General features: G+C 42.7%; 1 protein-coding gene across 2 annotated transcripts; it reads right to left on the bottom strand.

The window, feature by feature from the left end:
* Positions 1-698: 698 nt before the first annotated feature.
* On the bottom strand, positions 699-13,349 carry LOC144375009 (M-phase inducer phosphatase 1-like). 2 transcript variants are annotated; one of them, XM_078037929.1, is made up of 9 exons: positions 12,690-13,348; positions 11,662-11,738; positions 9,288-9,330; positions 8,627-8,663; positions 7,550-7,651; positions 5,707-5,826; positions 2,669-2,803; positions 1,917-1,991; positions 699-992 (listed from the first exon to the last, which is right to left on the bottom strand). In XM_078037929.1, the coding sequence occupies exons 1-9, from the start codon at positions 12,857-12,859 to the stop codon at positions 714-716; spliced, it is 1,038 nt and encodes a 345-aa protein (XP_077894055.1). In that variant the 5' UTR covers positions 12,860-13,348; the 3' UTR covers positions 699-713. The 2 variants fall into 2 exon arrangements, with proteins under 2 accessions (XP_077894055.1, XP_077894056.1); XM_078037930.1 differs by lacking the exon at positions 5,707-5,826 and having other exon boundaries at positions 12,690-13,349.
* Between the last annotated feature and the right edge of the window lie 264 nt (positions 13,350-13,613).

Raw genomic sequence — 13,613 nt, 5'->3', positions numbered from 1 at the left:
GACAAGGATTTTAAAGCAGTCATCTTGAGCCAGGCTCAGTAATATACACCTGTAATTCCAACAGCTTGATCACAAGTTCAACTGCTTCAGCAATTTATCAAGGCGCAGTCTCTAAATTAAATATAAAAAGGGGCTGAGGATGTGCCTCAGCAGTTGAGCACCCCTGGGTTCAATCCCTAGTATGAAAGAGGGAGGGAGGAAGCAGTCATAGAGTTATCTTAAAAATGCTTCAGTGACACATTCCTGTACTTGCTGGTACTTGGGAGGCTGAGCAGAAGAATCTCACAATTGTGGCCAACTTGAACAATTTGGTGAGACCCTGTCTCAAAATGAAAACTAAAAAGGGCTATAGGGCCCAGGGTATAGCTCAGTGGTAGAGCATTTACCTAGCATGCATAAGACCCTGAGCTTGATCAAAGAGTGTGTGTGGGGTTGCGGTGCAGGGGAAGCCTCTGGGGCTGAGGCCATAGCTCAGTGATAGAGTGCTTGCCTAGCAAGTGTGAGGCACGGGTTTGATCCTCAGCAGCACCACATAAAAAAAAAGTATTCTGTCCATCTACAAAAAAAAAAAAAAAAAAGGCGCCTCTACAGATGATTAAAAATAATATAGACATACTTGATATAAATGAAAGCAAAACCAAAAACATATAGTCTGTCAGGTGTGTTGGTGCATGCATCTAATCCCAGCTACTTGGAAGGCTGAAGCAAGAGAATTACAAGTTCCAAGAGCTGCCAAATAAAAATTTTAGAATTGAGAAATACTGTATTACTCTCCTAGGGAAAAAAAAAAAAAAAGAACCTGTACAACTAACCTCCTGGGTCTTCTCTGGACTAGCTACCACTTCAGAACTGGTTCCAGTCATGCTCTTCCTCCGTTTTGTATTACCACGTGGAGATTCTTCTCGAGATCGTTCTGTTCTCTTCAACATTGACCGAGTGCGAGTGCTGGAGCTACACAGGGAAGGGGAGTCAAATGGCCTGCACCGATTGCCCTTAGAGAAAAAGAGACACATCCATCTTTCGTTAAAATCTGTTATCTTGAATGGCTCTTAAATCAACAGCTTCCTGGGATAGTAAAAAATTAATCTGGCCTTGCATGGTGATGCACACCTGCAATACCAGCTACCTAAGAGGCAGGAACTGGAGGATTATGAGTTTGAGCCCAGTGTGAGCAATACAGCAAGATTCTATTACAAACCAAACCAAACCAACCCAGTAGCACACATTTATAATCCCAGGGACTCAGGTGGCTGAGGCAGGGGGATCTCAAGTTCAAGGCCAACCTCAGAAACTTAACAAGGCCTTAAGCAACTTGGTGAGACCCTGTCTCAAAATAAAAAGATGTAGCTCAGTGGAAAGCACCTTTGAATTAAATCACCAGAACAAAACAAAGCCATCCCAAAATAAGGAAACAGACATTGTCGGTTCATCTGGCCCCAGAAACTTGTAGGGCCTAGCACATGGACCTGGTAGTAAAAGAATATGTATTCAGCTGATGCATGGTATGCATAGATTACTATGCATACCATAGTGTAATCCATAAATGGCCTCAAAGCTATAGTTAAGCTAGGTGTGGTGGCACAGGCCTGAAATCCCAGCAAGTCAGAAAGCTGAAGTCACAAATTTGAGGCCAGACTCAGCAACTAGTGACACTGTCTCAAAATAAAAAAGGACTGGTAATATAGGTTAGTAGTAAAGTACTCCTGGGTTCAATTCCCACTCCCACCCCACCCCCCCAAAAACAAATCTGCTACAGTTGTTTTTGGAATTACATGTCTTTACATGTTTTACAGTATAGTTCAGGTCACTGTCAGTTAAATGATCCAAGAAAACCTAGTATCTTATATTAAACACTTGAGATAGCTAAAGTGGCCTAAATACTCAAGATTCCCTCCAGACACATCAGAAAAACTTACAATATTTGTAGTTCTTCTCATGACAAGGGGAGCTGTCCAGAGGCTTGACATGCATGATGGGGTCTCCTCATCATTCTAAGAAAAGAGGAAAAGTGATTTTATTTATAAAAATTTTAATTGTAGATGGACACAGTACCTTTATTTTATTTATTTATTTGTTTGTTTTTATATGTTGCTGAGGATTAAACCCAGTGCCTCATACATGTGGGTGAGCACTCTGCCACTAAGCCATAACCCCATCCTAGGAAAAGTGATCTTAAATAGATCCAATAAAGATTAACCTTAGTTTAAATAGGAGGCTGTGGCATTACCTCCAGTTCAAGGCCACCCTGGGCAACTTGGGGGGATCCTGTCTTAATATAAAAAGGCCTGGGCTAACTAGCTCAGTGGCAAGAGTGCTTGCCTAACATGTGCAAGTCCTTGGGTTCATTCCCCAGTCCTGCAAAGCAAACCAACAAACAAAAACCAAATTGACTTGGGTAGAAACTTTTTTTTTGACACTGGGGATCAATTAATTAGATATCCAAACAAATTGAAAGTATCTCTGATGAGGACACTTGAGGAGGTCCTTTCAGCTTTATGCCACCACTTTGCAGCTAGTCCTACACTGTCCTTAATTCATGTTTCTCACATATAAATAGATTATTTAACTCCTTCAGGGGAAGGAAGACCATATCAATGTCTCCTCAGGGGTGGTTAGAATAGGTAGGAAATCAATCTCTCTCTCTCTCACACAAACACACACTTAGTACCTTCAGATTGTCTCCATCGAGAAGGTCCATGAAGCCATCATCTTCATCAGACAGAGCAGCTTTCACAGGTGATGAAGGCATAAAAAGAGGAACAAAATTCCCTGGCTCATTGCTCTCTTTTTCATTTGAGGAAAGCTAAAAGACAAAATTTATGGGTTATAAAATAAACACGAGCTTGCTGTTTGGTTGAAGCAAGATCCTGTCTCAAAATAAGAGAGCTGATGATGTATCTCAGTGGTAAATGGCTTGCCGAGCATGTGTAATACCCTGGGTTGAGTTTCCAGTGTGGAGAAAAAAATAAATAAAGCAATACTAAAAAAAAAAAACCCTCACAAATCATAAATCTACATGCTAGAGAAAAAAGTTTATGAGATATGTTTTTTTCTAACAAGGCAATCCCAATGCTAAGTTTTTTTGTGGGTACCAAGGATTGAACCCAGGAGTATTTAACCACAGAATCACATCCCCAGCCCTTTTTATTTATTATTTTGAGATAGGGTCTCACTAAATTGCTGAGGCTGGCTTTGAAGTTGAGATCCTCTTCCTTTTTTTAATTTATGTTTTAGTTTTCAGGGGACACAACATCTTTGTTTTATATGTGTGCTGAGGATCGAACCCGGGCCCGCAAGTATGCCAGGCGAGCGCGCTACCGCTTGAGCCACATCCCCAGCCCGAGATCCTCTTCCTTAATCTCCCGAGCTGCTAGGATTACAGGAGTATGCCACTGTGCCTGGCTCCAGTGTTAAGTTCTAATACCCTCAAGAACCAAATCCCCTTGGAGCATGAATGTGTTAATTCTTTAATGGCCCTCCAATTTTCTGAGTGGTCCATTCACTAAGAATCCTGCCTACAGCTAGCCTACTCTGGATCTGACAGTACATTGTCCACTCCCAGTATAAATTAAGCTCTGGGCAATCAGTGGTCCTAGCTAAGTATACATGAGCTTACCCTGGGCAAACTGGCAGTTTTTCAGCCAGCAGACCTCAGGTGTAGGCAAATTTATCATGGAATGATACCTTCTGAAAGCTCACACTACTGTGAGGCAGGTTCTGGGATCCCTAGGTACAAAGATAATGTAGAAAAAATAGCCAAATCTCTTGACAAAACTTTGTTCTTTCCATACCAAGAAGCTATTATAAGGAAAACAGATGAAGGCTGACTAAAAACTGTTAGGATTACAGGTGTGTGCCATCATGTCTGGCTAAGATATTTAGTTTCTGACACTCATATCTCAGCATTACTGTGTGCTTGGGAATGTGAGATTTTTGTCAAACCGTGGTTGATGAGCTATTTGTGTCCTTTGGCTAATCATCCAACCTAATAGTACATCCTAACTTGACAAATGAGGTAATCCCAACTACTTTTTTTTTTTTTAAAAGAGAGAATAAGAGAGGGAGAGAGAATTTTTATATTTATTTTTTAGTTATCGGCAGACACAACATCTTTGTATGTGGTGCTGAGGATCGAACCCGGGCCGCACACATGCCAGGCGAGCGTGCTACCACTTGAGCCACATCCCCAGCCCTCCCAACTACTTTTTAGGCTTATTAAGAGTCAAGACAAAAACAAAAGACAAAGAGTGCTTTAGGGGCTGGGATTGTGGCTCAGTGATAGAGTGCTCACCTAGCATGCATGAGACTTTGAGTTTGATCCTCAACATCACATGAATGTAAAACAAAGATACTGTGTCCACCTAAAAAACAAAAAACCCTAAAGACTGCTTTGTGCAAATGCTAGACAGAGTCAATACTGGCCCCAAACCAGAACTTCAGGCAACAAACCACACCAGAAAACAAGTTCCCAGAAAAACCCAGAAACCTAATATGGTCACTTTGTTTAAATTGGGCCTCTTCAGTATAGATTCTGTCAGCTGACCCAATTCAGGTCAACAATAGGAAACTTTTTTTTTTTTTTGGTGTGTTTGATACTGGAGATTGATCCCAAGAGCACTTAATCACTTAATCCTCAGCCCTTAATATTGATCTTGTTAAGTTGCCCAGAATGGTTTTGAATTTCTCATCTTCCAGCCTCAGTCTCCCAAATAGATGGGACTACATGCTTGTACTATTGCACTTGAGCCAACAGTAGGAAGCCTTAGAAGTAATAAAGTCTCTACCTAGAAAATAAAAAGCCCTGAAATAAGTGGCCCCACAAACTGCTAAGCAATCTGTAGATGATGGGTTAACTGATCTCTTTTTTTCCTTTCTTTTTTTTTTTTAGAACAGGGGCTCACAAAATTGCCCAGGCTGGCCTTGAATTTGTGATCTTCCTGCCTCAGGTTCCTGAGTAGCAGGGATGACCATGCTTGGCAGCATAATAGTTCTTTTTTTAAAAATATTTTTTAATTTACATTTTAGTTTTCGGCAGACACAACATCTTTGTATGTGGTGCTGAGGATGGAACCCGGGCCGCACCCATGCCAGGGAGCATGCTACCGCTTGAGCCACACCCCAGTACCAGCATAATAGTTCTTAATACCTCAACTCAAAGCAGCCAAATACTTACTCCAAACAAAATCATTCTTTGGAAAGTATCTTAGTACTTAGGAAGTATTAGGAAGTGTTATAAAAGAGCAAGTTTTAAGTAACACATAATCCAATCCTACCATACATACAGTAAGCATCTGGGATGCTACCTGATCAGTTTCCCAGAATTGGCAAGGACAAATATTTCTTGCTCAAGCCCACTAATAAACCATCTCCCACTCTTACTTCTGCCAGTCTGTTCTCCAGCTACAGCAAAAATATTAAAAATGTTTGACAATCTGGTTAATAAAGACAAAGTCAAGGGTGCTTTTTTTCCTTTTAAATACTGGGGATTGAACTCAAGGGTGTTTAATCACTAAGCCACATTCCCAGCCCTTTTTAATCTGATAGCTCAGTTGCTTAGTTGCTGAGGCTGGTTTTGAACTAGCGATCCTCCTGCCTCAGCCTCCCATGCCTCTGGAATTACAGGTGTGCATCACCATGCCCGGCAAGAGTACTTTTTAAATTCTCTCTTCCCCTCAGGAATTCCCCTGAGAAAGCCAGAGCACATACCATCCGAGCTGGGGCAGAGTTCTGCCTCTGTGCGAAGAGATCTTTACCCTCCTCAAGTCCATGAGAGTGCAGGCAGCCACGAGATGCAGGTCTTATTGGCTTCTTAAACTCAAAGGCTTCCTGCAAGACAGTATAGTGGAGACATCTTCTACTGTCTACAATATACAGCTCTGGGAAGCCAGGCAAGGGAGTGGGTACTGATCACTTTTGTAACTGACTCCAAAACAACACTGAATCTGTTTAAGAGTTCATGGCTGTCAACAGCTAACTTCTAAAGTAGCATCTTGGGCTGGAAGTGAACTCAGTGATAAAGCACTTGCCTAGCATATGAAACCCTAGGTTCAATTCCCAGCACCACAAAGCAAATAAAAATTCAGCAGCATCTTTTTTATGTCCTACCTTATTTCCTAATATAGTATCTGCAAAGAATAAAAAAATACTACAAATGATAAGCTAAATCACAAACTTTCTAAAATCTAAAGCAATGACATTATAGTATAATTGCCTGTGAGCAGAAGTCAAACTTTTCACCTAGGATTTATATTTTCTACCTCTTCCTACCACTGAGACAATTTTTTTCCTCTTAAAATTAGTACTGCATTCCAGCTGGATGCTGTAGTACATGCCTGTAATCCCAGTAACTTGGGAGGTTGAGGCAGGAGGATTGCAAATTTGTGGCCAGCCTAGGCAATTTAGCCAGGCCTTAAACAACTTAGCAAGACCCTATCTCAAAAAAAAAAAGCATGGGGATATACGTAAATGGTTAGATGCCTCTGGGTTCGATCTCCAGCATACCCCCACCCAATAAAGAAAAGAACTAATTATTAAGTGCTAAAAGCGGTAATAGTAATATCACAGTTATTATCATTGCCGACATAGAGCTAAATACTGTCTGTACATTAACTCATTTAACCAAATACATGATTCTCTCCCCTTTTACAGATAAGAAAACTAGGCCTTAAAGTTTAAATGGTATGACCAAGATACTGAAGCCAGGCAGGACAACTTAAGGAAGCTCTTTAACTGCCACCTATACTGTCGTTCCTTTTAGAACAAACTCTAGGTAGGCAAATTGTATGAGAAGCCAGGTTTGGTGAACCAGTAGTTTGAGCCTGGTAAAAAGCACTATACAGAAGAAGCAAGACACTGCTCCAAGCACTCAAGGCAGGAACCCATTTTCATATTCTCCTTCATGATATATTCTAAGTTGATAAACAGAATTATGAGATTTCATGGAGGCAGTTGTTTTTGTAATAAATCTGTAGGATCAATCAAATATGGAAATACAGTGAGAGAAGGCTGACAAAGAAAACCAGGCCAGGGTACAGCTGGGCTTTTGAATGAACAAGTTCACTTTCTAAGCCACTATTTCAGTTACTAGGATTCTCTAGGACTTGTTGGCCCTCATCTTCCAAATAGTTATGGGCCTACAACTCACCCCAGGGTCAGGGCAAAGAAGGAAGGCCTGGGAGACTGTTCCAGATAAACTATTTGTGGATCTAATTACTCCCGAGAGCTATATCCTAAGCAACATCTACAGCTTGCCAACTACCATTTTAAATTCTCCACATACATAATTTTATTTAATCCCTACAATGGAACAAAAAGGTATTGCTACTATTATTTTATATAAAAAAACACAAAGAAGTCTTAAGAGAGGTTGCCAAGGTCACACAATTAGGAAGAAACAAGATTCAAGCCCACATTTCTCTGATTCCAAAGACTACACATGATTTTGAACAGGTTTATTTGCAGAAAATAGCCCCAATCATTTCTCTTGCAAGCTGCTGACACTTGCAGGTTTCACCTCTATCCTGAGTTAGTATATTGATGCCACACTCACATTTTCCTTGTTTTCATCCTGGTCGATGAGCTGAAAGATGTCATGGTCAAGAGAATCTGAATGGCTTCTTTTCAGAGCTGGGCTACATCCCAAGAACTTCAGCTATTGAAGTTTTAAAAAAAAAAAAAAGAGAAATAGAGAATGTAAAGAAATATTCAATGTAAAATTCATTAAAAAAAAAAAACTTTTTCTTTAGTTGTAGATAGACACAGTACATTTTACTTTATTTTTATGTGGTGCTAAAGATATAACCCAGTGTCTCACACATGCCAGTCAAGCGCTCTACCACTGAGTCACAACCCCAGTTCTTAGTGTGGTGGCATGCATGCCTATAATCCCACTGGCTGGGGAGGCTAAGACAGGAAGTTCATGAGTTCATAGCCAGCCTCAGCAAAAAGCAAGGCACTACGCAACTCAGTGAGACCCTGTCTCTAAATACAAAATAAGGCTGGGAATGTGGCTCAGTGGTTGAGTGCCCTTGAGTTCAGTACCCAGTAATGTGCTCCCCCACCGCCCCACCAGCAACAAAAAAAAATTTCCATAAAAAGAACTCTTCCTGGGGCTGGGGATGTGGCTCAAGCGGTAGCGCGCTCGCCTGGCATGCGTGCGGCCTGGGTTCGATCCTCAGCACCACATACAAACAAAGATGTTGTGTCCACCGAGAATTAAAATAAATAAATAAATACATTCTCTCTCTCTCTCTCTCTCTCTCAAAAAAAAAAAAAAAAAAAAGAACTCTTCCTGGTTTTATAAAACAGAAGACAAAGTTCTCAAGAGGCTGCCATTGCTGAAATTGCTCTAGGCAATGTCTTGAGTTCTTATGAGATTACAGAAAAGCAGTATTCACTTCCTAAATCGAAGTCTCCCATCAAAGTCAAGCTGGAAGCTAGGGGATAAGTAACAGATTTTAACAGGCATGCGTGCGGCCCGGGTTCGATCCTCAGCACCACATACCAAAGATGTTGTATCTGCCGAGAACTAAAAAATAAATATTAAAAATTCTCTCTTTCTCTCTCCTCTCTCATTCTCTTAAAAAAAAAAAAAAAAAAGGTTTTAGTCTGAAATAATGGAACTTACAGGTAGGGAATTTATTCTCCTCATGGGATTTTCAAGGCTGAAATGAATCAGAAGGTAAAGATGAGAATTAAGCAAGGAAAGTGGTATTCATAATAGCAGATTTTAGCCTTTACTTTGAAGAGGGGGTTGACCAAACAGACTCCCATTTTAAGCAAAAGATAAGAAAAGTCCTGAAGCTTTCTTGCTCCTTAGAATCTTAGAGCATCCCAAAATACTTGTAGCCTTGTAGGTAAAAAACAAAAACTTGGACTTCTCTTAAAATATACATTGTCTTAAGGCTTTAATGCCAGAGGGAAGAGCAAATGAGACCCAAACAGAATACCTAAATTACAGCTAAAATAAAGGAGGGCAAGTTCAGAAAATTGCTGACACAAATTCCTCATTTTCAAGATACCAGAGTATGTCTAGAGTATAAATTAATATATTAATTTTAACCCCCCAGGCCAGGTATGGTGGTGCTTGGGAGGCTGAAACAGGAGGATTGCAAATTTGAGGCCAGCCTCAACAACTCTGCAACGCCATTCTCAACTCAGTAAGACCTTGTCTCAAAATAAAAAATAAAATGTGCCAGAGATGTGGCTCAGTGGCTAAGCCCCCCCTAGATCCAATCCCTGGTTTAAAAAAAAGAAAGGAAAAAGAACAATGAACACTGAATACATACTTTTCTTTACTGTCTAATGGCCCAGGAGAATCTAGACAGAAACCTGTGAGAAATAAAAAAAATTTTTTTTTCAGGAAACAATGCACAAAACACTATTTTGTTATTAAAATAAATATAAACATTTTTTTTAGTATATTCGCTAACCCTCTTCTCCTACTTGTGAATACTCCTGAGGGGAATAAGACCCTCAAGGAGAGAGATGGTCAAGGTGGCACAGGCCTACAATCTCACTACTCAGGAGGCTGAGGCAGGATGATGGCTAATTCAAGACCAGCCTGGGCAACTTAGTGAGACCCTGTCTTAAAGCACAAATAAAAAGGTCTGAGGGTATACTTCTGGATTCAATCCCTAGGATGGGGAGCTGTGATTTTGGTTATTCAGACGGAGGTGACCCACACAATCTTTTGTGAGTTCCAACCAGGGAAAGGATAAAACTTTTCTGGAATAATTATTGTTCAAGCATTTTTGAGTGGTCAACTCATATGCCTATTTTGGGTATGAAAAATACAATCATTTTTCATAACATCTAAGGTCAAGTATTTGTTGCCTTTAACAAAATGATACTAAGGTCTCCATATCAAAGGCAAGTGGGGAAACACACTGCTTAGCATTATTTATATGTCAGCACATGTATTATTGCTCCTGATATTCTTGCTTGCCTCAAAGCCACAAATAAGAATCCTATCCTGGGTTGGGACTCAGTGGTAGAGCACTTGCCTACATGTGTGAGGCATGGGGCTTGATTCTCAGTACTATAAATGGTCTCACTAAGTTGCATAGGTTGGTCTCAAATTTGTGATCCTCCTGTCTCAGTCTCCCAGGTTGCTGGGATTACAGGTGTGCACCACTGCACTCTGCCTATCTCCAGTTCTTAAGAAGCCTATACAGGGGGCTGGGGATGTGGCTCAAGAGGTAGCGCGCTCGCCTAGCATGCGTGCGGCCCGGGTTCGATCCTCAGCAGCACCACATACCAACAAAGATGTTGTGTCCGCCAAGAACTAAGAAAAAATAAATAAATGTTAAAATTCTCTCTCTCTCTCTGTCCCCCTCTCTCTCACTCTCTCTTTAAAAAAAAAAAAAAAAAAAAAAAAAGAAGCCTATACAGTTTACATTTTAATAGATTTCCTCTTGTGGTTCCCTAACTGGAAAAATCCACACCCCAAATACTCTTATCAGTATAATAATATTAACATTATAACAAGGTATAATCCTGCAGAAACATGTATTTATGAAGTAGAACAAAATGCACTGACACATTTCCTCAAGGCAGGATTTCTGGAATGATTCCATTATACTTAACTATTTGACCCTTGTTTTTGTCTTCAATTTTTTATTGGTGCATTATAATTATACATAACAATGGGATTCAATTTGACATATTCACATATGCATAAAACAATTTGGTCAATTTCATTCCTCAGTAATTTCCTTTCCACTTCCTCTTCCCTTAATCTACTGATCTCCCTATTTTCCTGAAATGCCCCCCTTTCCTTTTTTCTCTAGCTACCACATGAGAAAATATACAACCCTTGACTTTCTGAGTCTGGCTCTTATTTCTCTTAACACAATCCTCTCAAGTTCCATCCATTTTCTATAAATGACATCATTTATGGTTCTTTATGGCTGAATAAACTCCGTGTGGCTGTCTCTCTCTTTGGAAATAGCTCACCTTCTCCTTGAGTGTGTATTTCTTGTATTACTCTAAAGGAGTCTCTACTGAGAATGCCCATATTCTTCTTGAATATGTTTCTACTTTTCTAAATAAACCTGTCTATGCCTTTGAAGGGAAAAAACCCCAATGTGTATATATACATTTTCTTTATCCATTCATCTACTGATGGCTACCTAGGCTGGTTCTATAGGTCACTTTAAATTGCGCTGCTATAATTCTTTAGGATATACCAAGGAATGATATAGCTGAGTCATATGGTAGTTCCATTCCATTCCTAGTACTCTGAAGAAACTCCAAACTGATTTACCATAATGGTCATACTAATAATCCCATATTAATTGTTCCCTTTTCTTCACATCCTTACCAGCATTTATTATTTACATTCTTGAGAACTGTCATTTTGACCCTTTATTTTAAAAGGTTTTCTGAATGCCACTTATGGTCGGTATAGTGAATTTTACTCTACTCATCCTTCAGGAGCGAACATACATCACTCCTTTGAAGATAATCAGACACTAGTTTCTCTTAACAAACTGCCTCTTTATGGTTCTGAAGTGTTTCTCACCCAATGTCAAGACTTCTCTCTGTATTAACTTAACTTCTCACAAAAGTTCTGGGGTGAAAAGATATATTTCAGGAAATTCCCAACATTGCTCACCACACAGCAGACAAATCCTACATGTTTGGAAATCAAAAGCATACCTGAATCAGTTGATTCAGAAGAACCCATTCTCTGTAGACTGCTGTTATTTCTCACCTCCAGTGGCTGCTCATACTCACTGAAATCAAAAGAAATACTTTCAAATGAGTAATGCATAGGACATATAAAGGAAATGGGACATGAAGCAGCCAGGCTGCCTCCAACCATCATCACTTCTAAGCCAGGACTCAATCCCCTCTTTGCCACCCAGAATACCTACCAGGTAGCACTTGAAAAAAGAAAGGAGTGGACGCGCTTGGCTCTGGGCCACATTGTAGGATGTACTGACTATGCTAAATGAATAGCCCTCCAATTCCTGTTCCAGGAAACTCTTTAGGATATTTTTCCAAATGAGTTTATAGTCGAGGTACTGTGCTTTTAAAAGTAGGGACGAACAGGGCAGGAGTCCTTGCTTTTCACAGGTTGGGGAAACTATAAGACCTAAGTAATTACAAAATGAGACGCCCAAGATGTGAGAAAAGCAGCTTTGCCCGAAAACATTATGGGATGCATTTTTTTTTCCCTCGCTGTTAAGTTCACAGAACTTTCTAGCATGGAAAGTTTAGTTAAAAAGCCGGGCCTTAGAAAAGCAGAGGGGATGAACAGCAGGAACGTGTTGGAGCCAAGGGAGTGCCATGATCCCGCACAAATGTCGGGGAAGAAAATGCCACGTCCTTTTGTTGAGAAGGAACAAAGCTCGCAGTAAACCAAGACCCTGCGCAGCGGTTCAGGAAAGGGTGGAAGTGAGGCCGGAGGCCCGATTCTCCTCGTGGGGGAAGATCCTAAAGAGCTTCCTGGAACAGGAATTGGAGGGCTCGGAGCAATTCAAAGGGATGAGGTGGGAAGCCAGGCCCCCGGAGGGCTGCTGGGCAGGGGGCATCCCTGGCAGTCCGGCCCGCCTCTCCGCCAACATTCTGCCGGGGAGGTGCGCATGGCGACCCCAGCCGGGCCCCGAGCTGAGCGCCGGGCCCGCAGGTCCCACCCTCCCCCGCCCGGCCTCTCAGGGGCGCCGCTCGCCGGCCCGGCTCACCTTCCCAGTCCCTGCAGCTGGTCCATGGTGACCGTCAGATTGGTGACAGGAGACAGGCCATCCGCCGCCGGCGCGCCGAACAGCGCTTTCGAGACCGGCTGCGGCGCGGGCGGGGGACTGCAGGCGAAGAGCAGGCGACGGCGGTGCGGGGGCTCGGGGCCCAGCTCCATGGCGGCCCCCGGTCTCCTAGTGCTCCCGCTACGACTCCCTCCGCCGCGCCTGCCCGCCCGCCCTGCCGGCACCGGCCTCGGCCGCGCGCCCCGCGTCGGCGCCCACGGGTCAAACACAAACACGACCCCGCGGTTCAGAGATGCCGCTGCCGCGGGCAAGTGGCGCGGACGGGCAGGTGTCTAGACCCGGCAGGCGCCAGCCACAAGCACGGATGCTTCCCTCACACCCCGCGAGGCCGGAGGGCGGGCGGGCGCCGGCAACCTGAAGATTAAATCCAAACAAACTCTTCGAGTAGAAAAAAAGGGAGCAGGCAAGAGCCACGAGGCAACCGCCGGGCCCACACTCCGTTCACTCGTCTCTCACCCCCTTTGCCCAGTCCTGGGTCGTAGAGAACTACACAAATCAGTAGCTCCCTCCCGGGCTTTCGCAGCCGAAGTGGCTTTCGCGGTAATAGCTGGCCACTGGGACCACCGATGCTCCGCCCCTTTCCTAGTTGGCGCCAAACAGAATCCACCAATCAGTAGGTAGCTTATTTTCCTCACTCCTGAGTGGCAGCCAAGCTAGACCAATAAGAAGATAGCGCCTCGCGGGACTCCGCCCGGCCACCCGCTCTCAGAGGGGGTGGGGCCTGAGCAGGTGGGTGGAGTCGAAGTTGGATGGGGCGCGAAGGTCAATGAAACTCCCAGCAGGACCTGCGAGATTCTGGCGGCGCCGGAGAGGCCCTCCTGCCCTGGTGCACGCCGGGAAGCGTAG

This window comes from Ictidomys tridecemlineatus, chromosome 2, assembly GCF_052094955.1.
Source record: "Ictidomys tridecemlineatus isolate mIctTri1 chromosome 2, mIctTri1.hap1, whole genome shotgun sequence".
Lineage (NCBI taxonomy): Eukaryota > Metazoa > Chordata > Mammalia > Rodentia > Sciuridae > Ictidomys > Ictidomys tridecemlineatus.
This window is presented reverse-complemented; position numbering and strand designations above follow the sequence as displayed.